This window comes from Artemia sp. Qi Xiang Cuo, chromosome 8 (assembly GCF_049724085.1).
Source record: "Artemia sp. Qi Xiang Cuo chromosome 8, ASM4972408v1, whole genome shotgun sequence".
NCBI classification, from domain to species: domain Eukaryota; kingdom Metazoa; phylum Arthropoda; class Branchiopoda; order Anostraca; family Artemiidae; genus Artemia; species Artemia sp. Qi Xiang Cuo.
The window spans coordinates 34,201,690-34,218,236 of record NC_142801.1 but is presented as its reverse complement, the minus strand read 5'-3'; the positions used below and the strand labels follow the sequence as shown (position 1 = coordinate 34,218,236).

At 31.1% G+C, this 16,547-nt stretch overlaps 1 protein-coding gene across 1 annotated transcript in view; it reads left to right on the top strand.

Moving 5' to 3' along the window:
* The window catches only part of LOC148949349 (protein sly1 homolog), a 204,263-nt gene that overhangs the window by 170,955 nt on the left and 16,761 nt on the right, over window positions 1-16,547 (top strand). Inside the window, exon 13 of the mRNA XM_089093385.1 lies at window positions 5,395-5,598. Coding sequence (XP_088949511.1) covers window positions 5,395-5,598 — 204 coding nt within the window. The remainder of the gene's footprint in view (window positions 1-5,394; window positions 5,599-16,547) is intronic.

The following is a 16,547-nucleotide window of genomic DNA, read 5'->3' as shown; positions in this document are numbered from 1 at the left end:
ATCATCTTGGAAGTTATTAATTTATTTGTTAAGTATAAAAATAATTCATTAAAATTCTATATATTCACTCAATGTTGAATGGATTTATGGCTATGGGAGATGAGTCCTAAAACCATCTGAATTCATTGGAGGGAGGAGTCCTAAAACCCCCCCCCAGGAACCTAACACCCATGAACATCTAAAAACTATGTCTGAAAACCCAAACATCTAATTAAATATTCTAATTCATGATTTCAGGCATGTAAGGCTCAATAGTAACTGAAACTCTAAAAACTGAATATTGATACCAATAGATACAACAAAAATGTTCCTTTAGTAGCTACGCAATTAGGCTAAAAATGAAGATATTTCAATGTTCCTTTAGTACCTACGCAATTAGGCTAAAAATTAAGATATTTATGCAGAGTTTCAACTAACTATGGCTAAGTTTTTTAAAGACAAGTTATTTTCTTGAGAAAACACACAAAATCAGAAAAAAAGTTCAATGTTCCTTTAGTACCTACGCAATTAGGCTAAAAATGAAAATATTTATGTAGAGTTTCAAGTAGCTATGGTGTCTGAAAACCCAAACAGCTAATTAAATATTCTAATTCATGATTTCAGGCACGTAAGGCTCAATAGTAACCGAAACTCTAAAAAACTTAATATTGATACCAATAGATAGAACAAAAATGTTCCTTTAGTAGCTACAAAATTAGGCTAAAAATGAAGATATTTCAATGATACTTTAGTACCTACGCAATTAGGCTAAAAATTAAGATATTTATGAAGAGTTTCAACTAACTATGGATAATTTTTCTAAAGACTAGTTATTTTCTTGCGAAAACACACAAAATCAGAAAAAAAGTTCAATGTTCCTTTAGTACCTACGCAATTAGGCTAAAAATGAAGATATTTATTTAGAGTTTCAACTAGCTATGGTGTCATAAAACCCACACCTCTAATGAAACATTATAAGTCATGATTTCAGGCATGTAATTCTCAATATTAACCTAAAATCTAAAAAACTGAATATTAATACTAATATATACAAAACCACTGTTCCTTTAGGAGTTACGAACTTAGGTTAAAAATGAAAATATATCAATGTTCATTTAGTACCTACGCAATTAGGCTAAAAATTCAGATATTTATGCAGAGTTTCAACTAGCTATGGCTAAGTTTGCTAAAGACCAGCTATTTTCTTGCGAAAACACACAAAATCAGAAAAAAAATGTTCAATGTTCCTTTAGTACCTACGCAATTAGGCTAAAAATGACCTTTTCAAGTGATGAATAGGTTATATCGCAGGGGGCTAGGATATAAACTATATTCTAATAATATCTGAACCCTTTGAGTAGTGGGATTATTAAAAATTAAACTAATTTTATTTGAAATAAAAAAAAAATACTGCTTTTAGAAACGAACATTCACAGACCAATTAGAAGTTTAGCATAAAAACACAATAGGATGCTTCCTTGAATTGTTTAACTGAGCATAGCGCCTCACATCTCTTCCTTTAAATAGAAGTGAATGTCTATCTTTTTCATGTGTTTTTATAAGCAACCTTATCTGTTTTCTTCTAGCGCTCGAATCTTCGAAAATGTGCAAGGGGGTATTTTCATGATGTATTTTGCTATGACTCACATTGCTGTCAGGGGTGACATCCAACTTTGCTCGCTTTTGCTGGGGGGTTTGAAAAAAAAAGTAATAAAAAAAAAATTTTTGTAAAATGTTTGAGCTTGCAATCTTTAATAGATTAAGAAATTTATTTTTTTTCAAACATTTTTTTTTTTTTTTTTTTTTTAAATAGGGGGTACAACACACCAAACATGTACATAAATTATAATAAAAAAACCCAGTAGGAATAATTTGTTAATAAAAAAAAAATAAAATTATTTAAATATAAAAAATCAAAAAAAATGCAAATTTTGTATTTTTTTGCCAGACGAAAAATACAGGAATATAGAAGTTAATTTTTAAAGATATCCATTTAGGAAAAGAAAAGTAAAATTTTTGTGCAAATAAAAGCTACATTAACTAAAAAACGATCAGAAATTAAATAAAAAAAAGTTTTTTTTTTTTTAAACTGAAAGTAAGGAGCGACATTAAAACGAACAGAAATTATTCCCTATATGAAGGGGACTGTCCCCCTCCTCATCGCATCGCTCTTTACGCTAAAGTTTGACCTTTTCTCAAAACTTTTTTTTTTTTTTCAAACAATAAAAAACTTTAGCTGTAAATTAAAACTTAAAAAGCAGTATTTGCGTTCCTTATTAAAAAATATGGCGAAGAATTGCATATGACAGTCAAGTAAAACTATCAGATTTCAATCAAATGTAGACATAAATAGAAATTTAAGAAGTGGATAATTTAATTATCACGGCTCAGTCAATCACTCTTATGATATAATTAGGTCAGTTAAATAAAAAGGATAGCTAACAATGTTATTTATTAAATAGGGTTATAAGGTAACAAATTTTATTTTTGAGGAAATGGGGGGGTGAGGGTTTTGAACTCATTAAATTTCAGGAAGATATTATTCAATGCAGACGGGTCTTTAAGGATATAAAAAAAAACACCCCTTAAAAAAACCTGTAAATTTATAAAAAAAAAAAATCGAACTTTAATAAAATTTTGTTATTTTTTAAAAGTAAATACAGAAAAAGAAAAACCATTTTTTTATCATCAACCATACAATCTAGAAAGAACTTACCTTTTTTTTCAAAAAAATAACTAAAAAGGCAAATGATATTTATAAAAAATCACACAGAACAGTAATAAGGTACTGTAATTATTTTAAAAAAAACCCATAAAAAAAAAAACACTGATATTTATAAAAAAAAAGCCAATTATATTGATAAAAAAGGAAGCTTTTGTAACAAATAATAAATTAAAAAAAAAAAATTTTATTCTAATCCCAAATTACCGATCGAAAAGCTAAGCACTTTTTTTTTTTCAAAAAACATCTAAAAGACCCATTTATACCGATAAAAAAAAAATCACACCGTAAATTCAGACTGGCGTGTATTTTTTTTAAAAAACTTACATATAAAAAAAACCACTTATCTTGATAAAAAAGGAAGCTTTTGTAACAATTAATAAATTAAAAAATAAAATTTTTTTTCTAACACAAAATTAACTATCTAAATGATAATAACTTTTTTTTCAAAAAAAACATATAAAATACCACTGATATTGATAAAAAAAATCAAACCGTAAATTTCAACCTATAAGAGAATTAGAGGTTTTTTCAGCTCCTAAAAAAAACAGGCTTCTAAGTGTATAAGTATCTCTTAGTTGTAGTGTAAGGAAAGAATTTCTTCCTTAACTTAATGACAATTTCTTTTTAATAATGATAATATTTTTTACTCACCAGAAAAAGGTTATAATTATCAATTTTTTCTATTTAAATAAAAAAAATGTTATCTCGAATATAAACGATTCGAAACTGATTGAGAGTAAAATATGGAAGCTGATTATATACAAAAAATAATAGGCGATTAAAAAAGAAGAGACACCGGTTTTTTTAACTAAAAAAAAAGACATTGAACTTTGAAATTGCGTCATTCCTAGAGTGTAACGAGCTAGAGACCTGTTTGTACGCGAGCATTGTAGAAGCATAAGGCTATGTGAGAGGATACTCACTCTCTTTGAAAGGGTGTAGAGCTTCTATAGAAATGTTTTCCTATAGCTTCTATAGAATCCAGACGAGCAACTCTACTTAAGTCATAATTAGTTTGTAGACAAGTTTGAAGTAAAACCATCTTGGCAGTATTAGGACTATAGACTAGCTTTAGAATTTGTATCATAGCTTGAAATTCACTGTTGTATAGAGAGAAACAGTCAAATTTCCAAAGTTCACATTATGTCTTATTTGGTCCTCATTTCAAGTAATACTAAAGCATATTTATTACAATTTAAGATTGTATATTATTCACCGGTAATATCATAGCTGGCGAGACCAAAATACAACCTGATAAAATCAATCCAATATTTCTGTATGCTGTTGAGGTAATTTGCGGTTATTAAAAAAATATTTAATTTCACGCTTATATTTTTAAGATGATTTTAATTGTACACTGAAAGTTACTGATGTCACAACTGGTGTAGAACAATGGAAAGTTTTACAGATTAGTTTATTTCGTCAGGGTACATACTCACTTTTGTCTCCAAAATCAATATTCCTGTTTCTTATACTTGACTTTTGTGTTTTCAGTAAAGCGCTAGTTTTCTATAATCCTAGAAACATAGGCTGTGAAGTAATAATTTTTGTCCGTTTTAAGTTTCAATTTCGCTCTTTACTTCCCTCGGAAAAACTTTGCTTTTTAAAATTAATAATAATAAAACGTCGGAGCCGTATGGCCTTTACTATAGGCAACGCTATAGTATTGCCTCTGATTTTGTGTAATTACAGGTTTGAACTTAGGGTGGGGTCTCCTTTATTGTTTAAGAAACATGAAGCTGTTTCATACAACTTCTGTATATTTTTCAGTACTTAATTCTTTTCTTTGGGTTTATTTTAACACGAAAGTTTACTTTTTAATTTAGCAGCATTTATTCCGGAATTGGTGCCAGATAAAATTATCTGGACAATTATCTAAGAAACGGAAAAAAGTACATTTTTGCTTCACAAACTTGTGAAGATTTTTTGACATTATTGGCGTTTGGACTTTAATGTTTGCACCGCACGTGCGGAGGATTTTATTTGTGGAGGGGTCGTTAGAACATTAAAAATCGGTTATTTATGTAAATGCCCTCGGAAATTTTTGGTACCAGGTAGTTTCTTGCCTCCCACTCTGCTCATGTGCCTGCTCTCAATCAAGCACGTTCTCAAAATATTTTTTTTTGTTTGATGGGGGCCAACAATAGTAAAAAAAAAGATCATTCATTTGATAAATTCTATTAAGAAAGGCCTCGAAATTCAAGAAAATTTAGGATTATAGGGGTAGACGGGGGGGGGGGCTCTCAATCCCCTCCTTCCCTGAATACGTTCCTGGTTTCCGTGCTTCCTGTGAAAACAATTATGCATTTAAATTTGATGTTAAAGATTCGATGTTAAAGAGATACTAGTCAAATATTACACAATAAAATAATTTACAACGAAGGGAAAAACGAGGATAATTTTAGCCAACGAAAAAAAGGATAATATTCAAACATTTAGGTCGAACCCTCCGCTGAACCGGCCTCAGTGCAAAAGATGAAAGTAATGAGTACAAAATACAGCTGTGAGTCCACGGGACAAAATAAAATAAGACAAACTTTAAAAACTAAAGTAAAAGAGGCTCTTTCCAAGTAACTGTGCCAGAGCAACTGTAGTTGCCCTTTTCAACTGTGAGTTTACTTCGATTGGCAATGGTACTACTATTTAGAAAGCGTTTTCCAACTAACTTGTAGAATCTCTCATTCATTTAGAATCTCCCTGTTACCAGAATTGTGGACAATTTAATGGAATTGAAGCATTCGGCCGAAGTTGATGATTATCGCTATTTTGACCCTCGTCTAAACAGAGCTATTGACAAGAATTTTAAGCCAAAATCTCCATTCCAAGAGTGCGTGGTCTTTGTTCTAAGCAGTGGTAATTATATTGAATATCAAAACTTGCAGGATTATTGCAAGGTGAGTTTAAATCTTAAAACGTTCAATTATGGCGCTAGAGTGCAATCTAGGTCTGCATTAGGGTTTTAAGGAATATTAAGTTGATAAATACCATTGGTTGAAACAGTGTAGTATGAAAAAATAAATGAAAGGGAAAAAAGTTTCTATTGGTACTTGTCTGTTAAAGAAACACACCCAAGAAGTGAAGTTAGGTTAATCCTAATGAAATATGCCAAAACATGATGTTAATATAATGCTGTAGAAACATAATTATGGAAACTACGACAAAGAATTATGAAAAGCAGGCCACGAAGAACGCATTAGCTTAAATATGATGCTTAACCTAACGTAAACTAACCCCTAACCACCACTAAATATTAAATATTTAATCAAAATATATCTACATGACTACATCGTAGTTTTCTCACTCAAAATAAACAAATCATAACCCATTCCAGTAAGACAAACCGGTTTTTGTCAGATCTTAGACAGCATAATTCTTGACTTTGTTCCGTTTAACAGACAAAGACAAGTACCATTCTATTATTTTGTTATGTGATGATTTCCGTCAGAGTTGTTTCTGAGCAAGTTTTTTTTCTTGTCTTTCTGTTTAAGAAAAAAGAATATATGAGTAGAAAGGGGGGTACCAGTCGTGTCACGCACCCCTGCTGCCACCTACAACTTTTTTTAACACCAAATATGGGCATAGCCTCCCACGCGAACGACGTGGTTTATGGTATTCTCACTGAGAGTGAAAAAACTGGAATTTTCTCACTTGAAAAAACATGAATGTTCTCACTTTTATGGATGTTTTCTTGGATGGTTATAGGTGTTGGTCAATTTATTTTATTTTTTTCATGGATGTCAACAGCAATTAATGTCTGTCTTATTGTTTTTGTAATTGAGAATGAAAAAACAGGAACTTTCTCAAATTTATGGATGTCAACAGCAATTCATGTCTGTTTTATGATTCATTGTCAGTGAGAATGAAAAAACAGGAACTTTCTCACTTTAATGGATGTCATCAGCAATTTATGTCTGTTTTATGGTTTTTGTCAGTGAGAATGAAAAAACAGGAACTTTCTCACATTGATGGATGTTAAGAGCAATTTATGTCTGTTTTATGGTTTTGTCAGTGAGAATGGAAAACCAGGAACTTTCTCACTTTTATGGATGTCAACAGTAATTCATGTCTGTCTTATGATTCATTGTCAGTGAGAATAAAAAAACAGGAACTTTCTCACATTTATGGATGTCAACAGCAATTTATGTCTGTTTTACATAATCGGTGGGAGAATGTATTGATTTACGAAAGGGGGATTAAGAAACAAACATGGCTTCTTTGATCTTTAGGCTAACCTAACCTGAGAAATTGATTTACATAATCGGCGGGGAAATTATTGATTCACGAAGGGGGAATTAAGAAACAAACATGGCTTCTTTAATCTTAGGTCTGAGGGATAAATGTTCTTTAGGTCAGAGAGAAAAATTAACATTCTATTTTTAAATAGGGCTTCATTGATCTTTAGTGTCAGTTATTAGAAATGACATCACTTGTTATCTTGGAATTATGCGGGAGTCTAAAGAGATAGAAATTCTATTTTTAAATACGGCTTCACTGAGCTTTAAGTCGGAGAGATAAATTGATATTCTAACGAAACATTAATAGTGTAGCTAGGAACATTTATTAGATGAAGAGATTAACGTAGGAAAGGGTTTCCTAGAAACTTGAAATGTGACAGCGCAGGGATGCCAAAAACTAAAGGAACACACAGAAATTACTTTTAGGGGATTATTTGGGTGAAACGGTTTTAAACATTTTAGGGAATTATTTCGGCGAAACAGTTAGAGACATTTTAAAAGATGATTTTAGAAAATATTTTAGAAGAGGTTTTGAGTGTGGTCGTTATAGTAAACAAGTTCCATTTGGACCGTGTCGTGAGGTCCCCTACCACAACCCCAAAGAGTCCTCATACCCCCCACCCCAACCCCGAAGGGTCCTCATACCCGACCCCAACCCCGAAGGAAACCCCCGGTCCTCAACGGTCCACCGGGCTCCCAAAGGGCCACCCGGCCCTCAAGGGTCCCCCAGACCCCAAAAGGACCCCCCAGGTCCCAAAGGCCCCCTCCCCCTGGCCCCCAAAGGGCTCCCCCTCCCTCTCCCTCCCTCTCCTCTCCCCTCCTCACCTTCCCCTCCCCCTCCTCCCCTCCCCTCCCCTTCCCTCCCCCATTTTTTAATATTTTTTTGTGCATTGAGACACAGAAGGACCCCCTTCCCCACCTCTCCTCCCCTAAAGGCCCCCCTCCTCCCCCTCCCCTCCTCCCCCTCCCCTCCTCCCCTCCACTCCCCCATTTTTTAATATTTTTTTGTGCATTGAGACACAGAAGGACCCCCTCCCCCCACCCCCCACCCCCTAAAGGGCCCCCGCCGCCCCAAAGGCTCCTGAGCCACCATTTTAATACTTTTTTAAGGCTTTATTATATCTTTTCAGAAGAAATTATTATTTTAGGGAATTATTTCGGCGAAACAGTTAGAGACATTTTAAAAGATGATTTTTGAAGAGATTTTAGAAGAGGATTTGAGGGTGAAACTCAGTGGTCGTTATAATACACAAGTTCCATTTGAACAGTGTCGTGAGGTCCTCTATCCCCAACCCCAATGTGTGTAAGTTTTTGTGTATGTGTAAGTTTTTGTGTGTGTGTAAGTTTTTTTGTGTGTGTAAGTTTTTGCGTGTGTGTTAGTTTTGTGTGTGTGTAAGTTTGTATGTGTGTGTATGTTTTTGTGTGTGTTTGTATGTTTTTGTGTGTGTGTGTGCGTTATTTTTTGTGTGTGTGTGTGTGTGTAAGTTTGTTTTTGTGTGTGTGTTTAAGTCTTTGTGCGTATTTAACTTTTTGTGTATTTGTGTAAGTGTTTGTGTGTAAGTTAATGTGTGTGTGTGTGTATTTTTTTGTGTGTGTGTAATTTTTTTTGTGTGTGTTAGTTTTTTTGTGTGTGTGTGTGTGTGTAAGTTTTTTTGTGTGTGTAAGTTTTTGTTTTTTTTTAAGTTTTTGTGTTTTTTTAATTTTTTTTGTGTGATTGTGATTATTTTCTATGAAGATAAAAAGTTTCACTTTAATTCTAAATTTTCTTAAATTCAGTTCCGACTTTTCTCAAAGAGATGAAAAAATTTTAAATTCTGTTTCAAATATTTTCCCGGAAGAAGAAAAGTCTCAAGACATAAAAAATTTAAAGTTCACTTCTAAATTTTTCCGTAGAAGATAGGAAAAGTTATACTATGATTGTGATTATTTTCCAGGAAGATAAAAAGTTTCACTTTAATTCTACATTTTCTTAAATTCAATTCCGACCTTTCTCAAAGAGATGAAAAAATTTAAAGTTCTGTTCCAAATATTTTCCCGGAAGAAGAAAAGTTCAACTTAGATTCTGAATTTTCTCAATGAAAATGAAATAAGTTATTGATCAATTCTATTTTCCTAAAATAATATAAAATTTTCCACTACAATTCAGATTTTTCTCAGAGATGAAAAAATTTAAAATACTGTTCCAAATTTTTCATAGAAGATAGGAAAGTTCAAGTTCTCTTTTGAATTTTAACAAAGAACATAATTCAATTCTAATTTCTCAAGAGAAAATAAAAAGCTTCCACTTCAGTTTTAAGTTCACCAAGATATGAAAAATTTAAAGTTCACTTCTAAATTTTTCCGTAGAAGATAGGAAAAGTTATACTATGATTGTGATTATTTTCCATGAAGATAAAAAGTTTCACTTTAATTCTAAATTTTCTTAAATTCAATTCCGACCTTTCTCAAAGAGATGAAAAAATTTTAAAGTTCTGTTCCAAATATTTTCCCGGAAGAAGAAAAGTTCAACTTCTATTCTGAATTTTCTCAATGAAAATGAAATAAGTTATTGATCAATTCTATTTTCCCAAAATAATATAAAAAGTTTCCACTTCAGTTCAGATTTTTCTCAGAGATGAAAAAATTTAAAACACTGTTCCAAATTGTCATAGAAGATAGAAAAGTTCAAGTTCTCTTCTTAGTTTTGCCAAAGAACACAATTCAATTCTAATTTCTCCATAGAAAATAAAAAAGCTTCCATAGATTATTTTCCATGAAGATAAAAATTTTCACTTTAATTCTAAATTTTCTTAAATTCAATTCCGACCTTTCTCAAAGAGATGAAAAATTTAAAGTTCGTTTCCAAATATTTTCCCGGAAGAAGAAAAGTTCAACTTCGATTCTGAATTTTCTCAATGAAAATGAAATAAGTTATTGATCAATTCTATTTTCCTAAAATAATATAAAATTTACCACTTCAATTCAAATTTTTCTCAAAGAGAGGAAAAAATTTTTAATACTGTTCCAAATTTTTCATAGAAGATAGAAAAGTTCAAGTTCTCTTCTGAATTTTACCAAAGAACACAATTCAATTCTAATTCCTCCAGATAAAATAAAAAGCTTCCACTATTGTTTTTGGTGGTTAGATGAATGAACTGAATTTAAGAAAAATTAGAAATAAAGTGAAACTTTTTATCTTCATGGTAAATAATCACAATCATAGTATAGCCATTTCTATCTTCTATGGAAAAATTTAGAATTGAACTTTAAATTTTTTATGACTTCGAGAAATTAGGAACTGAAATGGAAGCTTTTTCATTTTCATTGGTAAATTTCAGAATTGAGCTAACTTTTTTTTTTCTCTTCTCTAAGAAAATTCAGAAGAGAACTTGTACATTTTACACTTCTTCGAGAAAAATCGGAATTATAGTGGAGATCCATATCTTCATGAAGATTATTCACAATCAAAGTATAACTTTTCCTATCTTCCATGAAAAATTCGGAACGGAATTTAAAATTTTTTCATCTCTTTGAGAAAAATCTGAATTGAAGTGGAAAATATTATATTATTTTAGGAACATAGAATTGATTAATAACTGATTTCATTTTCATTGAGGAAATTCAGAATCGAAGTTGAACTTTTTTTCTTCCGGGACAATATTTGGAACAGAACTTAAAATTTTTTCATCTCTTTTAGAAAGGTCAGAATTGAATTTAAGAAAATTTAGAATTAAAGGGAAACTTTTTATCTTCATAGAAAATAATCACAATCATAGTATAACTTTTCCTATCTTCTATGGAAAAATTTTGAAGTGAACTTTAAATTTTTTATTTCTTGGTGAACTTAAAACTGACGTGGAAGCTTTTTATTTTCTCTTGAGAAATTAGAATTGAATTATGCTCTTTGGTAAAATTCAGAAGAGAACTTGAACTTTTCTATCTTCTATGAAAAATTTGGAACAGTATTTTAAATTTTTGCTTCTGTTTGAGAAAAATTTGAACTGAAGTGGAAAATTTTATATTATTTTGGGAAAATAGAATTGATCAATAACTTATTTCATTTTCATTGAGAAAATTCAGAATCGAAGTTGAACTTTTCTTCACTTCTTTTAGAAAATTTAAAATTGAAGTGAAACTTGTTATCTTCATAGAAAATAATCACAATCATAGTATAACTTCTCCTATCTTCTATGGAAAAATTTAGAACTGAACTTTAAATTTTTTGTGTCTTGGTGAACTAAAGACTGAAGTGGAAGCTTTTTATTTTCTCTGGAGAAATTAGAATTGAATTATGTTCTTTTATAAAATTCAGAAGAGAACTGGAATATTCCCGATCAAAGTATAACTTTTCTAATCTTCTATGAAAAATTTGGAACATAGCTTTAAATTTTTTTAATCTCTATGTGAAAAGTCGGAACTGAATTTAAGAAAATTTAGAATTAAACTGAAACTTTTTATTTTCATGAAAAATAATCACAATCATAGTATTATTTTCCTATCTTCTACGGAAAAATTTAGAACAGAACTTTAAATTTTTTATGTCTTGGTGAAATTAAAACTGAAGTGGAAGCTTTTTATTTTCTCTGGAAAAATTAGAATTGAATTGTGTTTGTTGGTAAAATTCAGAAGAGAACTTGAACTTTTCTATCGTCTATGAAAAATTTTCTTCTTTTCTTCTCCGGGAAAATATTTGGAACAGAACTTAAAATTTTTTCATCTCTTTGAGAAAAGTCGGAACTGAATTTAAGAAAATTTAGAATTAAAGTGAAACTTTTTATCTTCATAGAAAATAATCACAATCACACACAGAAACTTACACACACACAAAAAATTACACACACATAAAAAATTACACACACACACAAAAACAAAAACTTAAACACACACACAAAAATTACACACAAACACAAAAAATTAAAAAAACACAAAAAAATACAAAAAAAAAAAAAATTAGACAAACAAAAAAAACTTACAAAAACAAAAAAAACTTACACAAACGCAAAAAGTTACACACACTAAAAAAAATACACACACAAAAAACTACACACAGACACAAAAACTAACTCACACAAAAAAACTTACACACACACAAAAAGTTACACATACAGAAAAATTTACAAACACACAAAAACTTACACACACAAAAACTTACACACACACACACAAAAAAACTTACACCCACACAAAAACTTGCACACACACAAAAACTGACAAACACAAAAACTTATACAAACACAAAAAATTACACACACACAAAAACTTACATACGCAAACAAAAACTAACACACACGCACACAAACTAAAACACAAACAAAAGAATACACACACACACAAAAATCTTACACACATAAAAACTTACACACACAAAAACTTACACACACACACACACACAAACAAAAACTTACACACACACAAAAACTTACACAAAAAAACAAAAACTTACACACAATAAAATTTACACACAAACAAAAACATACACACACACAAAAAAAAATAAAACAAAAGCTGAAAAATACAAACAAAAAAATGAGAAAAAACACAAAAAAAATTAAAAAAAAAAAAAAACTAAAATAAAAACAAAAACTTAAACACACACAAAAACTAAAAAAAACACACAAAAACTAACACACAAATAAAAACTTACACACACACAAACAAACTTACACAAAAAAAAAAACTAACAAACACAAAAAAACTTAAACACAAACAAAAAAACTTAAACACACAAAAGAACTTGAAGGCACAAAAAAACTTACACACACACAAAAACTTACACACACACAAAAACAAACAAACACAAACAAACTTACACACACAAAAAAACTTACACACACACACAAAAAATTACACACACACAAAAAAACTCACACACACACACACAAAAACTTACACACATACAAAAACTTACTCAAACAAAAAAACTTACAAACACAAAAACAAAAACTTACACACACAAAAAAACTTACACACACACAAAAACTTACACACATACAAAAACTTACACACACACAAAAACTAACACACACACAAAAAAAACTTAAAAAAAAAAAAAAAAATACACACACACAAAAAAAACTAAAACTCACATACAAAATTAAAAAAACAAAAAAACTTACACAAACACAAAAACTTAAACACACACACAAAAAAACTTATACACACACACAAAAATAAAAACTAACACACAAACAAAAAATTACACAAACACAAAAAAACTTACACACACACAAAAAAACTTAAACACTCACACAAAAACTAAAACACACACACAAAAAAAAATTACAAAAGTATACGCAAAAAATTACAAAAACATAAACAAAAAATTACACACACATAAAAACTTACACACACACACACACTCACACAAACTTACACACAAACCCACACACACAAAAACTTACACACACAAAAACTTACACATACACAAAAACTTACACACACAAAACTTACATGCACACAAAAACTTACACACACACACACAAAAACTTACACACACAAAAAAACTTACACACACACAAAAAAAAACAAAAAAAGACAAAAAAAAAACTTACACACATACACAAAAACTTACAAACAAACATAAACAAACACACACAAAAAAACTTACACAAAAACAAAAAATTAAAAAAAAACAAAAAAACACAAACACACAAAAAAAATTAAACCAAAAAAAAAAATTGCACGCACAAAAACTAAAACTTACACACATACACAAAAAGTTGCACACACACACAAACTTACACACAAACACACATACTTACACACACACACACAAAAACTAACAAACACACACACAAAAACTAACACACACACAAACTAACACACACACAAAACTTACACACACGCAAAAACGTACACACACACAAAAACTTACACACACACACAAACTTACACATACACAAAAACTTACACACATTGGGTTGGGGATAGAGGACCTCACGACACTGTTCAAATGGAACTTGTTTATTATAACGACCACAGAGTTTCACCCTCAAATCCTCTTCTAAAATCTCTTCAAAAATCATCTTTTAAAATTTCTAACTGTTTCGCCGAAATAATTCCCTAAAATAATAATTTGTTCTGAAAAGATATAATAAAGCCTTAAAAAAGTATTAAAATGGTGGCTCAGGAGCCTTTGGGGTGCCCGGGGCCCTTTAGGGGGTGGGAGAGGGGTGGGGGAGGGGGTCCTTCTGTGTCTCAATGCACAAAAAAATATTAAAAAATGGGGGAGGGGAGGAGGGGAGGGGGAGGACGGGGGCCCTTTAGGGGGTGGGGGGGTGGGGGAGGGGGTCCTTCTGTATCTCAATGCACAAAAAAATATAAAAAAATGGGGGAGGGAAGGGGAGGAGAGGGGGAGGAGGGGGGAATGGAAGGTGAGGAGGGGGAGGAGAAGGAGGGAGAGGGAGGGAGAGGAGGGGGCCCTTGGAGGGCCAAAGGGGGGAGGGGCCTTTGGGACCTGGGGGGTCCTTTGGGGGTCTGGGGGACCCTTGAGGGCCGGGTGGCCCTTTGGGAGCCCGGTGGACCGTTGAGGACCGGGGGTTTCCTTCGGGGTTGGGGTGGGGTATGAGGACTCTTTGGGGTTGTGGTAGGGGACCTCACGACACTGTTCAAATGGAACTTGTTTACTATAACGACCACACTCAAAACCTCTTCTAAAATCTTTTCTAAAATCATCTTTTAAAATGTCTCTAACTGTTTCGCCGAAATAATTTCCTAAAATGTTTAAAACCGTTTCACCCAAATAATCCCCTAAAAGTAATTTCTGTGTGTTCCTTTTGTTTTTGGCATCCCTGCGCTGTCACATTTCAAATTTCTAGTAAACCCTTTCCTACGTTAATCTCTTCCTCTCATAAATGTTCCTAGCTACACTATTAAGGTTTCGCTAGAATATCAATTTATCTCTCCGACTTAAAGCTCAGTGAAGCCGTATTTAAAAATATAATATCTATCTCTTTAGACTCCCGCATAATTCCAAGATAACAAGTGATGTCATTTCTAATAACTGACACTAAAGATCAATGAAGCCCTATTTAAAAATAGAATGTTAATTTTTCTCTCTGACCTAAAGAACGTCTATCCCTCAGACCTAAGATTAAAGAAGCCATGTTTGTTTCTTAATTCCTCCCTCGTGAACCAATAATTTCCCCGCCGATTATGTAAATCAATTTCTCAGGTTAGGTTAGCCTAAAGATCAAAGAAGCCATGTTTGTTTCTTAATCCCCCTTTCGTAAATCAATACATTCTCCCACCGATTATGTAAAACAGACATAAATTGCTGTTGACATCCATAAATGTGAGAAAGTTCCTGTTTTTTTATTCTCACTGACCACGAACCATAAAACAGACATAAATTGCTATTGACATCCATAAATGTGAGAAAGTTCCTGTTTTTTCATTCTCAATGACAAAAACCATAAAACAGAAATAAATTGCTGTTGACATTCATTAAATTGAGAAAGTTCCTGTTTTTCCATTCTCACTGACAAAGAACCACAAAACAGAAATAAATTGTTGTTAACATCCATAAATGTGTGAAAGTTCCTGTTTTTTCATTCTCACTGACAAAAACCATAAAACACATTCAATTCATTAGAATTGAATTGTGTTCTTTAGTAAAATTCAGAAGAGAACTTGAACTTTTCTATCTTCTATGAAAATTTGGAACAGTATTTTAAATTTTTTCATCTCTTTGAGAAAAATCTGAACTGAAGTGGAAATATTTTATATTATTTTGGGAAAATAGAATTGATCAATAGCTTATTTCATTTTCATTGAGAAAATTCAGAATCGAAGTTGAACTTTTCTTCTTCTGGGAAAATATTTGGAACAGAACTTTAAAATTTTTTCATCTCTTTTAGAAAGGTCGGAATTGAATTTAAGAAAATTTAGAATTGAAGTGGAACTTTGTATCTTCTTGGAAAATAATCACAATTATAGTATAACTTTTCCTATCTTCTACGAAAAAATTTAGAAGTGAACTTTAAATTTTTCATATCTTGGTGAGATTAAAACTGAAGTGGAAGCTTTTTATTTTCTTTGGAGAAATTAGAATTGAATTATGTTCTTTGTTAAAATTCAGAAGAGAAATTGAACTTTTCTATCTTCTATGAAAAATTTTGAAAAGTATTTTAAATTTTTTCATCTTTTTGAGAAAAATCTGAATTGTAGTGGAAAATTTTATATTATTTTAGGAAAATAGAATTGATCAATAACTTATTTCATTTTCATTGAGAAAATTCAGAATCGAAGTTGAACTTTTCTTCTTCCGGGAAAATTTTTGGAACAGAACTTTAAATTTTTTCATCTCTTTGAGAAAGGTCGGAATTGAATTTAAGAAAATTTAGAATTAAAGTGAAACTTTTTATCTTTATGGTAAATAATCACAATCATAGTATAACTTTTTCTATCTTCTACGGAAGAATTTAGAAGTGAACTTTAAATTTTTTATGTCTTGGGACTTTTCTTCTTCCGTGAAAATATTTGGAACAGAACTTAAAATTTTTTCATCTGTTTGAGAAAATTCGGAACTGAATTTAAGAAAATTTAGAATGCAAGTTAAACTTTTTATCTTCATATAAAATAATCACAATCACACACAAAAACTTACACACACACAAAAAATTACACAC